At 44.2% G+C, this 24693-nt stretch overlaps 1 protein-coding gene across 3 annotated transcripts in view; it reads left to right on the top strand.

The window, feature by feature from the left end:
• The window catches only part of RAB37 (RAB37, member RAS oncogene family), a 113371-nt gene extending 88890 nt beyond the window's left edge, over nt 1-24481 (top strand). For all 3 annotated transcript variants that reach the window (XM_082272368.1, XM_082272370.1, XM_082272369.1), the window contains 4 exons: nt 14576-14641; nt 18286-18342; nt 18501-18577; nt 23835-24481. In XM_082272368.1, coding sequence (XP_082128494.1) covers nt 14576-14641; nt 18286-18342; nt 18501-18577; nt 23835-23937 — 303 coding nt within the window. In that variant the 3' untranslated portion in view covers nt 23938-24481. The remainder of the gene's footprint in view (nt 1-14575; nt 14642-18285; nt 18343-18500; nt 18578-23834) is intronic.
• Nucleotides 24482-24693: the final 212 nt, after the last annotated feature.

A 24693-nucleotide genomic window follows, 5' to 3' on the forward strand; every position in this document is an offset into this window, starting at 1 on the left:
ATTGTTAGCAAATATACAGTTCTCACACCACATATGACTTTTTTACTGCAGAGTGTGAGGTCATAATCCTTCCAGCAAGATCCTGGGGAATGCAGAATACCCCAAATCTTGATGCTTCTGCACAGTTGCAGGAGCCACCGGGGACCTCTTTTTAAGGGTACTCCACCTCCCAGGCACTGTAGGATTTTCTTTTTAAATTCATGCAAGGGGGTCCTTGCTATTTTAACCTGTTCACAACCGTGCTATAGCCAAATGACCGCTACAGCGCAGTCGCACTTTGCCAGGAGGCCGTTTATATGATGGCCTCCCGTGTTCACGCTGCCTGCGGCGCGCATCAGCAGTGATCTGTGATCCCTGTATCCTTCAGACGCAGCTGATCAGATTGTGGAAAAGGGCCAAGCACTGGAGCTCTTTACCACGTGATCAGCTGTGTCCAATCACTGACAGCATGTGAGGAGAGGAGAGCCGATAACCGGCAAATCCACACAGGGGACGTCTACATATTTCATATCTGCTATTTAGGGAACTGATCATCCCTGTCCTGATTATCCGTGCAGCCCCAATGGTGCCTACCAGTGATGCCCATCAGCGCACATCAGTGAAGGAGAAAAATTACTTATTTACAAAATTTAATGATGGAAACTTACTTTTTTTTTTCTGTTGAAATTTTCGGTCTTTTTTTTCCAAAAAATAATACAAAAAGAAAAACCACCAGTGGTGATTTAAATACCACCAAAAGAAAGCTCTGTGTCAAAAAAATGATACAAAATGTAATTTGGATGCAGTGTTGCATGACCACGCAATTGTCGTTCAAAGGGTGACAGCACTAAAAGCTGAAAATTGGCCTGACCAGATAGAGGGTGAAAGTGCCTGGTAGGCGAGTGGTTAAGCGGACCTTGCGTTTTTACTGCTAGTTCTGCTTTTGATGTGAAATATTGCATATGAAGGTTCTCATTTTTAAATTTCCAGCCAGCAGATGGTGCTTTAGGCTCCTTTTTCCATGGGTACCAGTTTTTTCTTTGCTACTTTTTAAAGAGATCAGTAGCTAAAGCTGAGATTTGCGCATCGCAAGTGAATGAGTCAGAGCTGTGACTCCTCCCCTTTCACCCTCCTCCCTACCAGTTCTGTCCAGATGGCTGCATTTTAAACCTGTATTGTCACACCAGGATCATGAGTGCACGCACTGTTCAATGTGTATTAGTAAAATTGATTTTAAATAGACCATTAAAACTTAATATAGTAATAACTTTATAAAACATCCATTTAAACATTCGTTTAAAAATATGTATATTAATAAATCATTTTACTCCAAACCATTAAATTTTCATTTTTGAATTGCAGATAAATGGCTAAAAATAAGCTGGACCGCATATAAGGGGACGGTTTTACTTGCCTGTCCTCCTTCCTTCCTTTTTTTTTTTTTTTTTTTACTATTTTTGTCCATAAAGTTCTAAGAATTACATAGTTTTGCCAAGCGGATTGTCTTTCTGTATTGTAGCTGTAAAATGTAGAATGAATACAATGGTGTCCTCTCTCCACCTACCGCTTGAAGGGTGAAAGAGTAGCAGCAAAATGATTAGGTCATCCTTCTGCTCCCTCTCCTCCTAGCGCCATGTTTCTTATCTTCAGATTTGAATCCAGTACACCTGATTGGCCTCCGAATCTGGTCCCTCCCTCTGTCTTGGTACGGGGGATTGCAGGAGGTTAATGCCAAGTTGAATTCAAGTACAGAGACTAGTTTTAAAAAATGCATTTAATGCTTAACACCAGGCAGATATAAGAGACACACATTAATTCAGCTCTTTAATCATGAACCCATCAATAAATGCTTAAAAAAATAAACCGCAAGCGGTGTAAGTAACTTAAAACGGAAGTATACTCCGCCATTAAACTTTTACCTACAGGTAAGCCTATAATAAGGCCTATAATAAGGCTTACCTGTAGGTAAAATGAATTTCTCCTAAACCTGCACGGTTTAGGAGATATATTTGCCCTGCATGCAGCCGCTGACAGCAGAGCTTTTTGCCGGCTCCTTGCCTCACAGCGCCGGAGCCGCCGAACCCGGAAGAGACGCCGAGGGAACATGACAGCTCCCTCAGCGTTGTCCGGACGACTGTGTCGGGACTTCGTTCTAAGGTAAGTATTTCATAATGAGCTAGTATGCAATGCATACTAGCTCATTATGCCTTTGTCTTGCAGGTTGTTTTTTTTTTTTTTTTTTTTTTTTTGTGTGAGGATGCAACCGCTTTAACTTTGATATTAGTCCCTGTATTGGTCCCTGTATAGCAGAGCTGGAGTGCGATAGGAAGAAGCAGCACAAGGAGCCAATCTGCTTATGTGCAAACTAGAAGCATGCTGGTAGGAGCAGAGATCAGTGACAGGTGAACTCATCATTGTGCTGCTTCTCCTTTCACTGTCCAGTCACAGGTTGGGGACGGTCCAGCATGACTCAGAGGAAGTGGGTTTAATAATGCTGGCCATCAGACTGAAGGCAGCGGCAGGCGAATACTACTGTGGGGGAAAAATCTCTAGATTGAATGTGAATATTGCAGCAAAAGCTGTTTTTTGATCTTTTAATTAGTAAATCATTAAAAGCAATCATTTGTGCAATACAGAACTGCATTCATTTTTTACTTCTACCTGATGGTCAGTTTGTGCTTTAATTTTATTTGCATGGGTAACCCTTGAACTTAAAGTTCAACACCTGCTATTTTTATTATTATTATTGTCTGTGTTATCTGTTGGGTGGATTGCCCCTTCCGGTCATAATGACCAGTGACAGGAGGTGGCAGGAAATCTTTCCACTGGGGACATAAGAAAGGTTTTCTTTAGTAAAATGTAGAAGAATCTCATCCTGGGTCCGTTGTTTGTTGTAGTCCTCCTTTTCCCTTGGACACCCTTCCCTCTGATTTTATTGTATAGGTATCACAAGGGCAGGAAGGGAGCAGAAAGGTCTTTAGTGGAGTCACGGATGGCTATATAAACCTAAAAGGATTTGTAACCATTTCCTATTCTGTTGGAGGTTTTTATTGGGACTTTAAACATTTACTGCAAAGAAATGCCTAAATTATCCACAAAATGTGTACAGGGAACACAAACCTCAGGGATCCTGGTTTCATCCAAGCTTAACTGTGGAGCCTCAAACCACCCCATTGATAAGCTGGTGTTCTGGAGTCACCACCTCTTCCAAAGTTTGAGAAGTGCTTAGGTCCCGGGTTTGGTTCCAAAGGCACTGCCCAAGTTTGCATGTGTTTTGTGTTGGTTCCCTTCCACAATCCAAAAACACACCAGCTGCATAAAGCAATACTAAACAAATTCCTTAACGGGTAGTTCCACTTTAGTGGATAAAACTAGCAAATAAAAAAAAAAAATTAATAATTCAGCATAGACAATTGCGACACAAGTCATATTGTAATTGAATGTTATTAAAAATTCCCTTTCCTTTTTCAATCTGCCGCTGGGTGGATTTGATTTAAATCAAATCGATTTGAAATCACTAGTAAAATGGCTTGATTTAAAGTAACTCGATTTTAAATCCTAATTTTTAAATGGCCTTGCAAATTTTAGTTGGTCAATGCTAAACCACATACTGCATCTACACCATCTCACAAAAGTGAGTACACCCCTCACATTTTTGTAAATATTTTATTCTATCTTCTCATCTGACATCACTGAAGAAATGACACTTTGCTACAATGTAAAGTAGTGAGTGTACAGCTTGTATAACAGTGTAAATTTGCTGTCCCCTCAAAATAACTCAACACACAGCCATTAATGTCTAAGCCTCTGGTGAGACAAGTGAGTACACCCCTAAGTGAAAATCGGGCCCAAAGTATGAATATTTTGTGTGGCCACCATTATTTTCCAGCACTGCCTTAACCCTCTTGGGCATGGAGTTCACCAGAGCTTCACAGGTTGCCACTGGAGTCCTCTTCCACTCCTCCATGATGACATTGCGGAGCTGGTGGATGTTGGAGACCTTGCGCTCCTCCACCTTCCGTTTGAGGATGCCCCACAGATACTCAATAGGGTTTAGGTCTGGAGACATGCTTGGCCAGTCCATCACCTTTACCCTCAGCTTCTTTAGCAAGGCAGTGGTCGTCTTGGAGGTGTGTTTGGGGTCATTCTCATGTTGGAATATTGCCCTGCGGCCCAGTGTCCAAAAGGAAGGGGATCATGCTCTGCTTCAGTATGTCACAGTACATGTGGGCATTCATGGTTCCCTCAATGAACTGTAGCTCCCCAGTGCTGGCAGCACTCATGCAGCCCCAGACCATGACCCTCCCACCACCATGCTTGACTGTAGGCAAGACACACTTGTCTTTGTACTCCTCACCTGGTTGCTGCCACACACGCTTGACACCCATCTGGACCAAATAAGTTTATCTTGGTCTCATCAGACCACAGGACATGGCTGCAGTAATCCATGTCTTTAGTCTGCTTGTCTTCAGCAAACTGTTTGCAGGCTTTCTTTAGAAGAGGCTTCCTTCTGTGACGACAGCCGTGCAGCCCAATTTGATGCAGTGTATGGCGTATGGTCTGAGCACTGACAGGCTGACCCCCACCCCACCCCTTCAACCTCTTCAGCAATGCTGGCAGCACTCATACGTCTTATTTCCCAAAGACAACCTCTGGATTTACTCTGAGCGTGTGCACTCAACTTCATTGGTCGACCACGGTGAGGCCTGTTTGGAGTGGAATCTGGCCTGGCAAACAACTGTATGGTCTTGGCTACTGTGCTGCAGCTCAGTTTCAGGGTCTTGGCAATCTTCTTATAGCCTAGGCCATCTTTATGTAGAGCAACAATTCTTTTTTTCAGATCCTCAGAGAGTTCTTTGCCACGAGGTGCCATGTTGAACTTCCAGTGACCAGTAAGAGAGTGAGAGCGATAACACCAAATTGAACACGCCTACCTCTTCTACATGTACAAATCATAGTTTTTTTGCTAGAAAATTACCCAGAACCCCCAAACCTATTTATAGAGCAATATATCGATCTAGAGTGTGTGTATGTATATATATATGTGTGTGTGTGTGTGTGTGTGTATGTGTGTGTATGTGTGTGTGTGTGTATATATATATATCTATATATATATATATATATATATATATATATATATATATTCCTAAAATTAAAAAATCATCAAAGTAAATTTCATTTATTTTATACAGGTGCATCCAATTTTGAGGTGTATTTATTGAGATAGATGTTTTTCCTACGAAGGTGGAGTTGCCCCTTTAAATAAAGTTTACAAACTTTAAGATAATTCAGATTATTAGGATTTGGCTGGAAAAAATTGAAATGCAATGTGGAATTTAATATATAATTTTACGTTTGATCTGCTTTAACAATTACGGAAATGTTTTACTTCTGTATCCCATGCTATGTGCTGTGGCTCCATCCTGACCCCTACATAGGATACAATAGGGGTTGGAGAATGGAACCTCAGGGGACATGGTCATCCTACACTGCTGGAAGTAACATGGTCTGTTTTAAGCAACCAGGGAACCCACACAAACACAAGGAACGCATGCAAACATGGTCACTTTAATTGGCTTTTGCCCGGTTATTTCACTGTGGTAGGTATATATTGGTCTGTAAGCTCTTCAGCAGTGGGGACTGTTGTGAATAGTTCAATAACTCCTTACTAAAAGTGTCAGTGCTATTTAGAAGCTAATAACTCTCTCACTCTGTGTATATATCTCCGCTGTACCCAAGTCTTCTCTCAAATTGTTTACATTGTTCCTAGCACAGCCATCTCCTCCACCCCTCTCCTTCCTGACATTGTTAATTCTAGGAGGAGAGCGTCTAAGGAGTAGTTGTGTAGCAGGGAAGACCTAGCTTAGAGTTGTAGAATGGGGATTTGTATGACTCACGTCCTCTAATGGACAGCATTGGCCCCATAAAGAACACTTAGATCTAGAGATATAGCGCAAATTCCAAAAAAGTTAGGACCTTGGGTACAGTTGATATAAAAACAGAATGCAATGCGTTGCAAATCTTGTAAATCCATATCTTTACAATAGAAAACATAAACTAAAAATGTACCATTTTAAGAAAAAAATTAGGTCATTTTGAAATTAAGACAGAAACCTGTCTCAAAAAAGTTGGGACGGGGCCGTGTAGCATCTCCTCTTTAACACCCTTAAACACTTGACTACCATAAAACTTGTATATACAGCAGCAAGGTGGTGCAGATCATGTACCAACTACATGATCTGACACTTCCAGGTAGGGGGTGCACTCCCACTTTGATTATACACAGCAGGAGCTGATCTGCGGGTACCGTGGTCTCTGTCCACGGGCAACCCGCCTGTCATCCAGCACAGAGGCAGAACGGCAGTAAACAAAGCAGATCACCTTTCTGTCAGTAAGGAAGTCATAGATCCTGTGTTCCTGCAAAGCAGGGACTAGGATTCATGTATTTCCCTAGTAAAAGCACCTCCCACAGTACACTAAAACACTGGCTAGACAACAGTTAACCCTTTGATCTCCCCCTGATGTTTAACCCCTTCCCAGTCAGTACAGTGGCAGTGCATATCTTTAACACTGATCAATGTATTCGTGTCACTGGTCCCCAAAAAGTTTGTGTCTGGCTTTCCACCGCAATATTGCAGTCCCACTATAAGTTGCAAATGAGAGCTGCAAAACGCTCACCATGCTTCTTAGCAAATACCTTGGGGTGTCTACTTCCAGAAAAGGGGTAATTTGGGGGGAGGGGGGGTTTGGGGTGCTGTCTTGGCATTTCATTGCCTCCTAAACTGTGATAGGTAGTGAGGTGTGAAATCCACAATTTACGCCCTTAGAAAGCCTGAAGGCGGTGATTTTGGTTGATCTTGATTAGCTGTCTAATCAGCGTCTTGATATGCCACAGCTGTGAGGTGGATGGATTATTTTGGCAAAGGAGAAGTGCTCACTAACACAGATTTAGACAGATTAGTGAACAATATATGAGAGAAATAGGCCTTTTGTGTACATAGAAAAAGTCTTAGATCTTTGAGTTCAGCTTATGAAAAATGGGGACAAAAACAAAAATGTTGCGTCTTTTATAATTTTGTTCAGTGTATTTTGGGGTGTCTTTTCACATGTAGCCATGGCATGTTTGAGCAATATATCGTTTAAGTGACCACTTTGTGTAATAAAACAAAAAAACATTGTCATTTTCCCGAAACTTGTGGCAAAATATAAAATATTTAATGGACTCACCATGCCTCTCAGCAAACAGCTTGGAGTGTCTACTTTCCAAAAAGGGGGTGTTTGAACTGTCCTGGCATCACCCACTCTTCTAACCACTATGCTTCGCCATATAAGCTCTTTTTTTTTTTTCTTAAACGTTGGTGGTGAAATTCCCTCCTACAGCGCTGCAATCATTGACTTGCGTATATGCTGAGCAAGTGCTGTTGCTGTCAGAATAAAATAAAAAAATCAGTGCTGCAGCTGATAGGTGTACCTACAAAGCAAACCATGGTTAACAACAATAAAACAGGAACAATAAAACCTTACGATATAATAGTACGCATTGCAGTTAAACTGATGAACAATGAAAAACAGTAACAATAAAACATTACAGTGTATTCTGAAGTACAGTAAAAGAGTAAGAACCGAAAATTAATAAAACAACTATTTTTTTACTTTTTTTTTTTTTTTTTATCCTTTTCCCATAAATTGAGCTTTCTTTTGGTGGTATTTGATCACCTCCTGGATTTTTTATTTATTTATTTTTTTTAAATAAAAAAAAGACAATTTTACGGACTGTATGTTTACATCGGTACTTTGGCATTCAATACCGGGGTTATGGCAGCAGATAGCTGCCATAACCCCAGTATTTTTTTTTAAACAGCGGGCGGTCCGCTTCAACATAAGGTTGGTCCTAGCGGCGGATTTACCTTTTATGGGCAGTGGGAGAGGTGAACCCCTCCTGGCGCTCCCGGTCGTTTTCTCCACTTACCGGACCCGTCAATAGCGGGGAAAACTATCCGGTCCGCTGTCCTCTCAGGCAGGAAGTCGAGTGAGGGCAAGAGGGCCCTCACTCAACTCTTTGGCCTTGGAGGACCGTTGCGATCTCATACGTCGCTTCCTAGCAATGGTTTTAACCACTTGCCGACCACCGCACGACTATTTACTGCGGCGGTCAGCCCCTCACAGGCAGAGTGACGTAGTACTACGTCGCTAGCCTGTGAGGGTCTAGGGAGCGAGTGCGTGCCCCCGGAGGCACGCTCCCGAGTGGTCACGGACCCCCCCCCCCGCGCGTGTGACCGGCGGACCCGATCTTTCGCCGGTCACTCACGTTCGTCGGTGGAGAGGGAGAAAGGCAGGCGGCTAATATAAACAAGCCGCCTGTCATTCTCCCCGGTGTATGAATGGTGATCATACGGTTCTACTATGTAGAACCATTGATCACTGTTCATACATCTCAAGCCACAGCCAATCACAGTTAGAATCACGCCCCTAGGGACACACATAGCCCCTCCCTCTCAAAAGTTAACCCCTTCACTGCCAGTGTAATTTTACAGTAACAGTGCATATGTATAGCACTGATTACTGTAGAAATGTCACTGGTAACCCCAAAAATGTCAGTCAAGGGTCCAATCTGTCCACCGCAATGTCACAGTACCGCAAAAAAAATCGCAGATCGCCGCCATTACGCGTTAAAAAAAAAACAACAAAAATGACAAAAATCTTTCCCTTTGTTAGTAAATGTGATAACTTTTGCGCAAACCAATCAAAATACGCTTTTCTCTAGCGCTCATCGACAGACGTAGTCCTCGGTGATACACCACCTTCGGGTTATGTTACCTCCGCAGGAGCAGGACTAGACAGGAAATTAAAAAGCTCTGGCCACACCCTAGGGGCAGTCCCAGAGGGTATATCCTCTCTCTCTCTCTGCCTCAGCAAATCAGTTATTTTCTGTCTAGTTAGGAGTAAGGACCTAGACACCTTGCTGGGATCTTAGGTCCTGGCAAGAATTTTTTTCTTAAAGGATTTTTTTTAGACAGCTTTTTTCTCCAGTGTTCCTGTGAGATCTTCAAGCAAGAAAGCTGAACTGGGCGACGGGCTGGATGTTGAGATCCGGTGGTCACCCCAGTTCAGCCTACGAGCGCGTGCAGGCCATAGCTCCGCGCTGGGTCGGCCGCGACAAAGTCCCATTAAAGGACTGTCCACGCGAGTTAAACGTCTCGCCGAAACGCCAAAGACCATGAGTCACGGCGTCCGTATCGGTCGACAGCCCTCCCGCCCCGGTGGAGAGGGGTACTGTCAGGAGTTGGTGCCCGCCTGGTTCCGGTATGGTGAGTAGTATGTTCCCCCTTTTTCCCTGACGGGTTTTGTGGTGAACGCGGGCCCCTCTCTGTATGGTAAGAAAGAGTCCTTTCTATCCTATAACATGTCACAAATCCTCCTACTTTGAGTGTGATTTATGTGTGCAAAAGCCAGGAGGCTTGGCTTGGGAGCTAACAATCTATTGTATACATGTTTTAAAGATGTAATCTGTGGCATTCTGGGAATCTTATGGGTTAAGTATAAGCTACCTACCAGTCAGAAGCCACGGACATGTAGACTGCCTTCCAAATCAGATCTCCAGCTATTAGCAGGCCTCCCGAACGGCCACGCGGTCCGCCAGGGCCGGTACCGCCAACCACGCCATATCCCCATGCAGAGAGAGTGTTGTGTGCCCTGCAGCACACCGCTATTCAGTTTAGGCCGCCGCCATTTTTTTTGCTGGATCGCACGAGCCGCCATTTTGGCGTAGCCTCGTGTCTCCAGCATGGGGGCGGCCATGTTTGAGGTGATCCTACACCTCGTGGAGCTTGGGGGAGGCGCCGGAAGGCGTGCAGAGGGGCGGAGCCGCCTCCTTTCTTCCTGGGCAGCCAGCCAAAAGACTTCCTGTTTGTCAAGACAGCGCTGTAAGCTGTTGCAGTTTAACTCTGAGCATCAAGTGGTGAGCCTGGGGGTCTATCTCTCTCTCTCTCGATCGATAGGGATCCCTAAGCAGGTAACACTAAGGGGCTTTTTTGTGGCGCTGGGGGTCAGAAAAGAAAAAAAAAAAAAAAAAATTTTTTTTTTTTTTTCTTTACTTTTGAATTATATTATCCAGGAAGTAACTGGAGTTATTATGGACCCTGCCACACATATTCCCCCACCTGTTTCCCTCGAGGGGGCCTCGGGACCCGCCGGTGCACAGAGTATAGAGTCATTTACAGCAATTTTGGAGTCTATGGTGGCTCGGGTGGAGGCGGCCTGTCAGGGACGGGGGTCAAGGAAGCGACCCCCGCATACCCCTATACCATCTGACACCTCTGACTCAGATTCAGAGATGGTCACGGCAGTTGCAGGTTCCTCTGCAAGGGCTGTTATCCCAGGTAAAGCCCCCTCAGACAGTGAGGAGGACGCTTCTTCTCTTGCTATAATTCAGGAAGAAGCATTGGTGGACGCACTAGTTGTGGCAGTGCAAGAAACCTTAAAACTTGAGGCTTTACCGGCAGAGGCAACTGAAACAGAGAGGCCTTTTGGGACTAATAAGCCCATCAAGACGGCGAAGGCTTTTCCTGTACCTAAATGTTTTGGTAATCAGATTAAAGGAGAATGGGAGCATTCTAAACGTACCTTTACTATTTCCAAGCGTATTGCTAGACGCTATCCGTTTGAGGAATCCATCATTAAGAAATGGACGGTACCACCAGTCGTGGATCCGCCTATTTCCAGGCTGAATAAAGCCACGGTTATTCCAGTGGAGGACACTTCGTCCTTTAAGGATCCGGTGGATCGAAAGATAGAAGCAGAGTCCCGCACTATATTTTCTCTGATAGGGTCAGCATTTAGACCAGTAATCGTTATTGGTCTAGTTTCCCAGACACTTACGGAATGGGCGAAAATGGTACGCCAAGATCTTAGGGGAAAAGATATTCCCCAGGAGACATCTGATTTGATGGAACAGATCATACAAGGGCTACGGTTTATCTGTGACGCAGCCTTGGACACTACTCCCCTATTAGGGCATGCATCTAAGTTAGCAGTGATCCTCAGACGTGTACTGTGGTTAAAATGCTGGTCAGCTGACCTAGGTTCCAAAAAGACCTTGACCAATCTCCCCTTTCAGGGGAATCGTCTATTTGGAGCCAACCTAGATGAAATCATTAAGGATACCACTGGGGGCAAGAGCACTTTTTTGCCACAGGCTGCAAAAGCTAAGGGACCTCGCAACAAGCGAGGACCTTTCTTTACCGCCCATAAAGGGCGCCCGGCTGGTACTAGCGGGAAAGGCAAGACTCCTCCAGGAGGGTTCAAGAAGGGGACCAACCCAGCCAAACCCGAAGCAAAGGAGTACACAGCCTGAAGGTGCGCCCCCACCCGGTTTCAGGGTGGGGGGACGTTTTCACCGGTATTCAGGACATTAGATCGAGCATCAACCACTACTACCGGTGCGATTCTTCCCTTCCAACATTTAAGTACCACAGGAAGCGGTAGTTACCGTTCCCTGAAAAGATCTTTTCCTTTACCTTTTTCCTAAGATTAGTCCCGATACCTCACAGGAATCGGATCTGGTTGACCAGATAGGCCAAGTAGCCTCTAGTCGGGTGACTTCGGTCCCTGAGGTTCAACCAGAAAAGATCACCTATCCTGATAACTATCAGGTATCTGATAAATGTGTGGGAACAGAAAACGACCAGACTTTCTCGGATGGTCGGGGCCAGATAGCTCTAGGGACGCCTGGTTCAGATCCAATCAGCGCCAGTGGTCCTAGAAATTCTAGGCTGGCCTCCTCAAGCCGGCCTGGCCGACTTGGACATGTTAGTCGCAGACGTTCCGTGGGAACTTCGTCTCAGGGAGTGTCTGTGGTCTCAAGGACCAATTTACCTTCGTGCTTTACAGTCGCTGGTTTTAATGGCCTGGCCATTGAGACCCAAGTACTGAAGGACAGAGGTTTGTCTACTTCAGTCATTCCTACCCTTATTAAAGCAAGGAAAGCGACTTCCAGCAAAGTCTATTATCACACATGGAAGACTTATATTGCATGGTGCGAATCTTTAGGATTTCCTCCACGTACCTATTCGGTGACTCGAATATTGGCCTTTTTGCAACAAGGGGTTGAGCAGAAGCTAGCCTTGAGCACCATCAAGGGTTAAGTTTCAGCATTAGCAATCTTCTTTCAGAAGCCTTTAGCTACCAAATCCTTGGTGCGGAATTTCATCCAGGGGGTGCGGCACCTGGCTCCTCCAGTCCGCGCGCCCTTACCGCCCTGGGATCTTAATTTGGTTTTGTCGGTTCTACAGAAACCTCCCTTTGAAAACATCAGGGAGATTCCCTTGCTTACTCTATCCCAGAAGGTGGCCTTCTTGGTGGCTATTACTTCTGCTCGCAGGGTGTCAGAACTGGCTGCATTATCATGCCAGTCACCATACCTAGTGATTCATAGGGATAAGGTAGTACTTCATCCTAAGCCATCTTTTCTTCCCAAGGTGGTTTCAGATTTTCATCTGAATGAAGATATTGTACTACCTTCCTTGTGTCCTCAGCCCAAGCATCATCGGGAACATGCGTTGCATTCCTTAGAGGTGGTTCGGGCAATCAGGGTATACCTGAAAGCTACGGAATCATTCCGTAAGACGGATTCACTTTTTGTGATCACGGATGGCCCCAGAAAGGGTTTGCCTGCATCTGCCGCGACCATTGCCAAATGGATTAGACAAACGGTGGTACAGGCTTATTCTATTAAGGGTCAGAGTCCTCCGTTCCCTGTTAGGGCGCACTCCACTCGAGCGCTCAGTACTTCCTGGGCCTTTCGCCATCAGGCGTCAGTGGTCCAGGTATGTAAGGCGGCCACCTGGTCGTCGGTACATACCTTTACAAAATTTTATAAAATTGATGTGACGGCATCGGCGGATGCCTCATTTGGCCGCAAGGTTTTGCAGGCCGCAATTTGAGGAGACCGGTGGTCTACCTCGAGGGTTTTTTTCTGTTTGAAAAAAAAAAAAAAAATTGTTTTCTCTTTTTTTGGTTGAGTCTCATCATTAAGGATGAGCATTGTAAACTTCTAGTTGGCACCGGTTGGGCCTTCTAGATTGGGATTTGATTTCCATTTTCCCACCCCTCAGTTGTGATACTGCTCTGGGACGTCCCGAAGGTGGTGTATCACCGAGGACTACGTCTGTCGATGAGCGCTAGAGAAAAATGGATTTTTGTAAAATCTTACCGTAAAATCCTTTTCTCTTAGCTCATCGACAGACGTAGTCCCCGCCCCTCTGTTTTGGAGTTGGGTTGGGTTAAATTCTCTAAGCACTGCTTTTTCACATAACTGATTTGCTGAGGCAGAGAGAGAGAGGATATACCCTCTGGGACTGCCCCTAGGGTGTGGCCAGAGCTTTTTAATTTCCTGTCTAGTCCTGCTCCTGCGGAGGTAACATAACCCGAAGGTGGTGTATCACCGAGGACTACGTCTGTCGATGAGCTAAGAGAAAAGGATTTTACGGTAAGATTTTACAAAAATCAATTTTTTGCGATTTTTTTTTTTTTTTTTTTTTTTTTTTTTTTTGTATATCAAACATTTGTAGCATAAAACAAATTGGCCGAAAATGTTAAAAAATTTTGATTTTTACATTTTTTTGGGGGGGAATTTCATATAAAAAATGTGAAAAATATTGTTTTTTGCAAAATTGACGCTCTTTTTTTGTTTATAGCGCATGATCAAAAAATCGCACAGGTAATCAAATACCACCAAAAGAAAGCTCCTGTTTGTGGGAAAAAAAGGACGTCAAATTTGTTTAGGTACAGCGTCGCACGACCGTGCAATTGTCCGTTAAAGTCACGCAGTGCCGAATCGCAAAATAGGCCCTGGTCAGGAAGGGGGTAAAATCTTCCGGGGCTTAAGTGGTTAAAGAGCCAATTTCTTTTCATCATGAAAAAACAAAAATTTTTTTTTTTTTTTTTTTTTCTTTGTGTAGATGTGTGATCTGAGGTCTTTTTGACCCCAGATCTCACATTAAAGAGGTCCTGTCATGCTTGTTTCTATTACAAGTGATGTTTACATCCCTTGTAATAGTTATTCCTAAGTGATCAAAAAACTTTTTATTTTTTTAAGAAAAGTATAAAAAAAAGATAAAATAAAAATTAAAGCGCTCCGTCCCCATTAGCTCGCACACAGAAGTGAATGCACAAGTCGCGCCCACATATGTAAACAGTGTTAAAACCACACATGTGGTTTTAACACACATTCCAAAGTCCGCTGTTACATCAGGGTCTCCAAAGTCCCCCTGGTTGTGGGTACGCCGTAGGCGGCTGCCTAGTTCGCCTAGTGGTAGCATCAGCCCTGACTACAGGCTGCCTGAAAAAAACTACAGGAGGGGGCGGAGACAAGACCAGTTACCCTGCACAAGGCGAGAGAGCTGCAGTGACCGGTCTTAATTACAGGAAGCTCTCGCACAGGGATTACTGCGGATCTAGAAGAAAATTTTCAATATGTCATCTGCATTTGGGTTTTATCTTAAATTTAAGTAAAAATAAAAAAAAAAAATGCTATATATGCCTTTTCACATCTTTATATGAGAATTTTTATTTTTTTTTATTTTTCTATTTCTGCCAGGCTTGGCTTTCAGAGGTGCATGAATTTGCTCACAAGGATGTGGTGGTCATGCTGCTCGGCAACAAGGTATTTGTAACTTCCTGAACTGCTACGCTTCTCCGAATTGAGACACCCACTAGATGGTTTTGCATACGACGTGCAAATTATCTGTATCACTGTGCATCGGGTGCAGTAAGTTGTATGTGCAGATGACGCCGCCAAACAGTTGCTGCAGCTGCACGAATACAGATGTCCTGCTGTAGCCAGTTGCAGAAATGGAGCTCTGCTTTTGAGTTATTTCGTATACATTCACTAAAATTTGCACAACAATTATATTCCTTATTTTTTTATACTTTTCATTCTCTGCTAATTTTCTGATTGTTTAAAAAAAATGTATTTTCACACATTGAAAAGGATTATTTATTTTTTAATTTCAGATTCAGAATTTTACTTTCCTTTTCCCTCTCCTATTTAGTGTTTTTGCTTGTCTTTTAAAACCTATATTTTAAAACCAAAAACAAAAAAATGTAATATATTGCAGCTTAGGCAGAGCTCTGTTCTGTAGTATATAGTATATTGGCGCAAGTAGAGGTCTCAGAGTGGGCTAGTCCTGGGAACCCAGGGGGAAAAAGTTCAGGGGGTCCCAAGTTCAGGGGCTAGCTGTCCACTGTAGCAGCTGCCGGCGGGAGAGACAGAAGTGATCTCTGGGGGGGAGACAAGAGGAAAGAAGCGCAGCGCCTTCTAAGTGCAGCAAGACATTTAATATAGAGTAAAGCAAGTAGTACACTCACATTACACAGGTGAATAAGAGGCACATCAGCAAGAATAGTCAGTCATCTGGGGCATCACTGGAGCGTGTCCTGGTGGTGGAGGCAGGGGGTCCCGGTGAGAGAGGCAGGGGGGTTCCTCCGCATGCGATGGGGCGGCCTCGGTGGTATCAGGCCTGAAGAAGGAGTGCATGCTTCACAAACGCGTCGCCGTAAGCGTCCCGCATCACCGCCAGGAGTGACGTCAGGACCCACGAGTGCCGGCGTTCCACCAGCTGACGGGGACCCCAGGGACACCACCGAGGCCGCCCCATCGCATGCGGAGGAACCCCCCTGCCTCCACCACCAGGACCGGCTCCAGTGATGCCCCAGATGACTGACTATTCTTGCTGATGTGCCTCTTATTCACCTGTGTAATGTGAGTGTACTACTTGCTTTACTCTACATTAAATGTCTTGCTGCAGTTAGAAGACGTAGAGCTCTGTTCTGTGTCTCTGCTTGCCAATCAGTGGGTGCCAGCGGACATCCATTGGCCGCCACCTGCTGATTGGCTTGTGCTGTGTCCTTAGATGTTGTGGCTTCATTAATTTTCTTTTAAGCACTTTTTTTTTTTTTTCCCTATTTTGGCCTGAAGATTCTGTCAATAATTGACAAACAAACAATATTGGCGCAAGTGAGGGTTCAATGTGTTAACCCAAAAGTCTCTATAGGGCCACAATCAATGGTAATGGACAAGGGAAGTTTAAAAAGTCCATAGGAGTCCATCCATAATGAATGCTCACTGTAGTGGTAGGTGGTGTAAGAGTGAGAAGTGACTCTGGAGATGAACAAGGAGAAAGAAAGACACAAGCACCTTCTAAGTGCAGCATGTAAGAAAACTTTAATTGAGCACAGTAAAATAGCTACTCACAAAGGTAGCTATATAAAGGGCATGTAGCGCTGTATAAATGGTCATCGACCTCACAGTGCTGGGGGTCCCTAGTGGTGGTGTTCATGTAGTTCCATTGGCCAGGGGCTGCCTCGGCTTCCGCTACTCCCCACGCAATGAAAGGCAAAGTCCCGCTTTCGGGCTGGCCGTGACGTCACTTCCGGGTTGTGATGTTTAGACGTAAGGCGACACGTTTTCGGAGCATGTTCTCCTTCATTCCCTGCAATGCCTAAAGGAGCTCCAATCAGAGCCAGGAAACGTGATGCTGTCATCGCCATAGACCACGCCCTACATGTTTCGTCATACGTGACGTCTTCTGGGGGTTGGTCTAGACTTATACAGATTAGACAAAATCTTGTAGACAGAATTGTCTCGCAGCACAGACTCTAGATCCCCCACCTGCAATGTTGTGCAATGCCAAACTGAGAATTCTATGCATGGCGAAGCTGCAGATAACGAAAAACAAGTGAGAGTTAGGCAATTTAGATTTGGTTTTCAAAGCCTCAAACTGCTGGCGCTTGCCATTCTCAACAATATCTCCCACCGCACATTACCTTATTTAATTTGATTTTAACCTTTCACTGGATTTAAAAAAAAATATATATAAAAGTTTTTATACACTGTAATAGTTTCTTCTAACACTATGCCTTTTTCTCTGTGCACAGTGAGAGCTGCGGTCAGTAGGTTTATTTGTAACCAAACCTCACTATAATCACTATGATTAGCTCTTGTAATATCACATGATCAGAAACCATACGAATTGGTACCTGATCATGAGACCAACATCAGATCTAGTTTTCAGCTGGGATGTTAAGTAACATTTGCCTAGCAAGACTGTCTGTTTGAGAATGTGAAAGCCCGCCTCCAAGAAAACTACCGTAATTGCAGGGATTTTTCTGTCCCTAGATGCCCTCTGTCATTTAGTTTGAATGACACCTGGTGTGATTTAAAGTGGCTGTAAACCCTTACATATATACCCAGTGAAGTGACTGGCCTCAGGTGATGAAACCTATCGTCCTACATAAGTTGTACCTGTCCATCTACAGCCCTTCAAGGTTCCGAATTCATACAGCTTGCATGAATTTGCAGACTCTGGGTCGGTAGCTGAAGTTACACACCGCAGGGCTCAGTGTGGAGAGTTCTGAGAGCTGATTGGAGGAAAGCGATAAACCCCTCTTTACACAGTAACAGGGCTGAGGCTGCCAATCGCCTACTGTTCTCCCTCCCCTGTCACCTTTTCTCTTGGTGTCACGAAAACTTGTAAGAAGTGGCTCAGGCAGTTAAGCTCAATGAAGCAGCAGTCAGAAATGATACTTGGTGCTCTGGATTGAGACAAGTACTCACTATAGAAGGATATGCTTTGTTCATATTTCATGTCAGATTTACAACCACTTAAACCCAGAAAAAATGAGGACATCCTTCGGCGTATGAGGCATGTACACACTTCCTGAGAGGGCATCATTGATTTCTAGGTCTTGGAGATGATCTGTAAAGTAGGAGGACCTTGCATGTCACATGATCAGCACAAAGGTAAGTATTACACAAATATATACACACACAGGGGGCCTCCAAAGAGGAATGGAAAGCACTTGGTGATTGGGGAAGGGCAAGGGGCGTTGGATGGGCAGGATGAATACGGCAGAAGTGGGGCTTATTATATGCACATTGTGGCCATCAAGATGTTAGCTGACCGTTTCTTTTAGAGCAGGGATCCTCAAACGACGGCCCTCCAGCTGTTGCTGAACTACACATCCCATGAGGCATTGTAAAACTCTGACATGACTAGGCATGATGGAATCGTAGTTCCTGGACAGCTGGGGGGCAAAAGTTTGAAGACCCCTGCTTTAGAGCATGGGTGCTCAACCTGTGGCCCTCCAGCTGTTGCGGAACTAAAAGTCCCATGAGACATTGCAAGGCTGAGGCATGATGGGACTTGTAGTTCAGCAACATCTGGAGGCCCACAGGTTGAACACCCATGCTTTAGAGTCTTTGTAATGCTACAGATGCTACAGGCTTTTGTAACCTCTCGTTTCCAGAATGACATGACTGATAGAAGAGCTATCCGAACAGAAGAAGGAGAATCCCTGGCAAAGGTTAGGCATCACGTTCAGGACAGTAAGATTTCCTAATAGTTTCTGTCACCTAATCTAAAAATGTGTTTTTTTTTTTTTTTTTTTGTTCCCCCCCCCCCCCCCCCCCCATTTGGTTTATTCTAATCGTTTTTTGTTTTTTTTTTTGTTTTAATCTGCAGGAATATGGAATTCCCTTCATGGAGACTAGCGCTAAAACTGGTATAAATGTGGAACTGGCTTTTATGGCAGTAGCAAGGTAAGCAGTTTGGTACTGCCAAATGATAAGTCTGTTCATTTTAAAGGATCTCTCAACCCAAAACTCATTGGTGAGCTCTGGCGAGATCCTGGCTCCTCCTATCCTTACATGAACATGACAGATGGGAGGGGTAGAAACCATGCAGAGGTCTCACTGCTGGCAGGTTTAGGGTTCACAGACTCTTTAGTCACATAGCAATCGTAAAGGATTGCTTGGATCATTTTATTTGGTGTGATTTTACTTTTACTGTGGACATTTTAAACTTTTCCATTTTCTGATGAATGTGGCCACTACCCACTGTAGACCAAGTTGTAGACTTTTACATTCACTTTTGAATGTGGAATCCATATTTAAATTGGTCAAAACTTCTTTTTTTTTCTTCCAGTTTTGTAGAGTTGAAAAGAGTTGGAAACATCTGTTCTTGAATATAAAAAGTTTGAGCTTCTTCCATGTTAGAACAGTGAAAGATGTGTTAACGTACATCCCAGGTAAAGACAAACCTATTTACAGACCCAAGACTTCCATTCCCCCCCCCCCCCCATAAAAGCTTTGTTAAAGCGGAGTTCCGGGCACAAAATCTACCTAATCGATTTTGTGGCCATCCGCTTGCTATGCTTCACCTGAAAAGGAATTGGATAGTTAGGGTTATTTTTTTTTTTTTTTTTACTTACCTCGTAATTGTAGAAAGAAATACTCACCTTTTTTCACTTCCTCCCTCTGTGGCCGCGGCCCGCACCGTCACTTCCGGTTTGCAATGATTCCTGGGAGCTGAACGTCATCGCTCCCAGGAATCAATGCGACGGCACCGGCCCCGCTCGTCACTTCCGGTGCGACGCCGCATTCCCTGCTAAACAGCTTCTGGGCATGCCCAGAAGCTGTGGAGGAATGCGGCGCCGCACCGGAAGTGACGAGAGGGGCCGGTGAAGGCGCATTCTGGGAGAAGAAGACGCAGAAGAGGATCGCGCTGGCTTCAGCTGCCCACAACAGAGATGGCAACGCTGTGGAAGAAAGTGAGTATTTCTTCTTGCAGGTAAGTGCGAACCGGGACAGATCAGAGACTAGCCATTGTGGAATGTACTAGCCCTGACTGTCCCGGGGGTATGTTCATTGAAAAAATGTTTCTGTGTCCAGAACTCCGCTTAAAGAACACAGATACAATGTCCAGTCAAAGCTTTTCCAATATAGTAATTGTACATATAAATGGAAAAACATAGGAGTAATTGCCTGTTTGGAACACAGAGGCAGGAGACCATGTCGGCAATAGAAATAAACAAAATGAAGAAACTCAACAATTGGGTATGTCCAAGGTAGGAGAATAGTAAGATGCTTGTCCCTGACCATCAAAGAAAATACTGGAAAAATATGTTCCGAGAGTTATGCTAATTCCAATGTGTTACCTCACCAAGGGCCTTGATAACATGTGAAGGCCTCACCAAAAAATAAAAGATAATTTCAATAGGCACAATCTAGACATGCAGAACAAATTGGGGAGGAGGGGGGAGAACTTTTAAAAAAAAAAACGAAAGAACAAGGGGACAACTGAAGGGGAAGGATGCCCTGTCCCATCTAAACCATGGGCTCATACATAGGGCTGCAAATTGGAATCTACTAGAAATAGTGACATTAGGACCAGGCCTTTTTTTCTCAGAAAAAAGGTGCAGGATCTCAACCATGACCCCACCCAAACTGGTCAGAATTTCACTAACAGTGGGAGGGTCTGGGAGGGTCTTAAAGGGGCATCAAATACCAGGAGTGCCATTATGTACAGAGTGTAGAATTCGGAGGGGTTACACACAGAGTGCAGAGTTTAGAGGTGTGCTATGTGCAGAGTTTGGGAGTGTGCTATGTATACAGTGCAGAGTTCAGGGGTGTGCTATGTATACAGTGCAGAGTTCAGGGGTGTGCTATGTATACAGTGCAGAGTTCAGGGGTGTGCTATGTATACAGTGCAGAGTTCAGGGGTGTGCTATGTATACAGTGCAGAGTTCAGGGGTGTGCTATGTATACAGTGCAGAGTTCAGGGGTGCGCTACACACAGTGCAGAGTTCAGCTTTCTTCCACAGCTGCTTAGCTCTGCATCCCCCATTCACATCTCACTTTTACCTCTCTTCTTCTCTAGTACCTCCCCTCACACTGTAGATGGCTTCGCCTATATCACTTACACAGAGATCATCCAGTGGGGGTGTCGGCATCCGCACTGCACCCCAGGCACCGGCATCTCCTTTGTCCCCATTCTGCACTTGGAAAACACAGAAAGCCAGACCTCTGTGTTTACAAGTGATAGTGATGAGCAGGGAGCAGCGGGCCTAATGCCAAAGATGGTGGAAAGTTCCAGTTGAAAAAAAGCCCCTGATTAGGACAAAACTGAATCGCCTATAACTAAGCAAGTACCACATTTCTGCACTGCAAGATACAGGAAAAGACACATTTTTATCTAGGAATGAATTTGGTGTTTTATACGACACCTCTGCTGATGTTGGATTTATTAACTGTAATCTAGTACTGGGTGAACACCACGCCACCGCCACTTTTAAATGTGCACCATGGTATTCTCCACCCTGCCAACACAAATCTATCCTGGAGGTGGTTCTTTGGCATAATGTCACCTTCTGGAACCCTATTTAGTTTCTGGCCACTCACTGTGGCCCATAAGACTGTGGCCCATAAGACTGTATCTCAAGTCTTGCTCCTCTTAGCCCCTTTACCCCTTCAAGGACCAGACCTACGTCCATGCTGCTGATCATCCATTGGCACATTGGTGGCCATACATTGCCAAGATCTATTAGGTTACATACCTGCCCACGAACCACCCAGGAAGGCCAGAGAGAAAGTTAGGCTACGTCAACTCCAGAGCTAACTGAAGGGGAATTGCGTGAACTTACTTGACCCGCTCAGTTGCAATTTTTTGGTGTTATAATTAGCCATTTAGTGACGTATCTTCTGGTTTGTCCGTGCTATTTGAATACCTCTCCTTTCTATGCTTAGTAAAATTTCCTGCCAGCTGTGCTGTTGACATTGATACTGAGCAATGTTACACAAATGCAGGAAATAATGGGAAAGCGTAAGATAACGAAACCAGACTGTAGAGTGAGGTTCAAGATCAGACCCAGTTCTCAAGCAAGAGGTGTCAGCCATAAAGGTCATTGTATATCATTGTTTGAAACGAGACCTGTCTGTGGCCAGGTTTGCTTACACCTTAGGCCCACTAGTTTCTGTTCCCCCTGTCCTACCAATAAAGAGCCTCTAACCGTGGAACCTGTTGCCCTATTCTGCCAGCAGCTTGGTTCTAGCTGTACAGACTCAGTCAGCAGCTTAAAGAGGAACTAAACTGCATCTGAGCACCAAAAATTAAAAACGCTATTTAATTTATTGTTTATACGCAAATCAAACTCATCCATTCATATCCCCATGTTTTAGTTTGCAGAGATATCACTTTGCAAATCACCCCTCTAGCATTTTTGGTCGTGGCCATCTTGATTAAGGGCAGATTCATGTAGCACTTATTTCCTGGAATCAATCTGTCCTTAGCTCAAGCATGCAGGCAGGAGGGTGTGCTTAGCTGAGAAAACCCCTCCTGAAGACTCCTGGAGTTTGACATAATTTGCCGAGGCATTGAAACCAGGAAGTAACTGAAGTAATGTACAAAAAAAGTTTAAAATAGGAAAGTATATTTGCCCATCTATTTACTAATGCTAGCATTATAAGGATTACAAATAGTCAGTCTTGATAGAGTGAAGTTCCACTTTAATGTGTAGGTGGCTAGGTGCCCACTCCCCTTGGCAACCTTGCCCCTCTAGGCTGTGGCTTCTGATATCTATGCATAAGTCTTTCTATCTTTTGCATTACAATCAAGCCTATTCTGGAAAACCACCTCCAGACAAAGTAAATTGTAATTGGTTGTTGCTGGTCGAAACAGGTGCTTCTTATTTCAGACACCGCGGCCTACTGCATTTGACATTTCCACTGGACAGGTTAATACAATTCTGCATATAAAAGTTTCTATGGTCAAATGTTTGTTGACACTTGACCATCAAACCTACCAAATGGCCAAAAATGTGTGGACATCTCTCCAAAATGGCTGAGCTCAGGTGATTCCAATGATGGGTACTGTTAATGCTGCAACATACGAAAACATGTAAGACCAATGGGTGCTTCTAACTTTGAGGCAACAGTTTGGAGAAGGCTCTTTACTGTTCCAGCATGACTGTGCCGATGTGCAACAAAGCGAGCTTCATAAAAAAATGGGGGTTGATTCACTAAAGGCAAATATAATGTACACTGCAATGCAAGTGAGGGTAAGCTCAGCTGTTTTCTATCATCTAATCATGTACAAGAAAAAAGGTTTTCCTTTTTTTTTCCTTGCATGTGGTTGGGTGGTGTTTGCAAAATTAAGCCTAATGCCTCGTACACACGTAACGATTATCGGCCGACCGATCGGCCGTCTTTTGTCCAGTGTTGTTGTGTTGGTTGAAATGTGCTCTAGACTGCACACGAATTTTCTCGGCCAACAAAAACCAACTTCAGAAGTGATGTCATGTGCTGGTTTACTTTCCGTGTGTTTTTCTTCTCTGAGCATGCCCAGTCTTGCTCATCTGATTTTTCTCTGCCGAAATATGTACTGACTGACGGAAAATCGGCCGTTCTGTTGACGGCCAACAAAAATTTTATAACATGCACACCAGATTTTGTTCGGCCGAAATGTCGGAGTCGGTTGTTGAAAGCATCATATTAACAAGCCGAAAATCGGCCGATCGGACGTTGGCCGAAAATTCACGGCCAACTATCGATGCGTGTGTACGAGGCATAACATCCTTTACCAAGCTCTGGAGCAACTGCACTTGCAGTGCATAGTAGATTTGCCTTTATTAAATCAACCCCATGGCTGGAGTCTGGTGTGGAGGAACTCAAGTGGCCTGTGCAGAGCCCTGACCCTAACACCCTTGTATGAATTGGAAGGCCAATTTTAACATAGATGTTCTCATCCACCAACAGTACCTGACCTCACAATTATCCTTTTGCTTGAATAGACACATATTCCCACAGATGCTCTCCAAAATATGGTGGAAAGTCTTCCGGTAAGAGTCGAGGCTTTATAGCCAACAATGTGTGGGGTGGTGGAGGACGGGGAAACTTCATATTGGTAATCCTGATTTTGAAATGAATGTCTAACAATAGTTGTCCACCAATATATGCCATGTAGTATAAGCTTACTTAGGAAATTAGGTTCACTAGAGTTTCCCATTTTGGTTCTGCACAGGGAGCTGAAGCACAGATCCGGTCAGCAGGATGAGCCCAAATTCCAGATTCATGAGTACATTGAATCACAGAAGAAGAAAAGCAACTGTTGTGGATTGTTCTGATTGTTTGGGATATTGTTAAAGCTCGTCATCCTTGGGAAAATCCATGTTGGAGTTGTTTCTGTTCCCAAAAGCAGGATCCACCTTCAGTCATAGGTGGAAGAAACTGATTATTTCAAACTGCCAATGCTTGGCGGATGTCAGTGGTGGCCCCACTATGTGGATTTTACTCAGGACTTTTAAGAACCTCCTTGCCAGTTATATCTATTATGATTTGGTTTGAAAAAAATGTGATGTATTTTATGTGATGTAGGATCCATAGATTAAAGGGTCAGTCCATGCATCACTGACATTTCAGTTCTGGAGAGATGCTAGAAGGCTGAATCTCCTACAGTCCTTTTCTTATCTTTCAGGGACTCCAGCTATACTTCTGATTTTCCGGCTGCAACAATCTGTTGCTGCCATTAGCAGTATTGCTCTCCCTGTTTAATGTTTATTAGTTTCATATAATTCTGCCCATCGACATTTGCCCATAACTGAAATAAGTGTTGAATAGATTGATTCCTTTACCTGTTTTTTGTACCTGCTGATGTGGATGAAAGTCTGGGTGTTTGTAAAGCCTCGTACACACGCAACGATTGTTGGCCCGTGAATTTTCGGCCAACGTCCGATCGTCCGATTTTCGGCTTGTTAGTATGATGCTTCCGACAACCGAACAAAATCTGGTGTGCATGCTATAAAATTTTTGTTGGCCGTCAACACAACGGCCGATTTTCCGTCAGTCAGTACAGATTTCGGCAGACAAAAATCTGATGAGCA

This window comes from Pelophylax lessonae, assembly GCF_965119305.1.
Source record: "Pelophylax lessonae genome assembly, chromosome: 11".
Classification (NCBI taxonomy): Eukaryota; Metazoa; Chordata; class Amphibia; order Anura; family Ranidae; genus Pelophylax; species Pelophylax lessonae.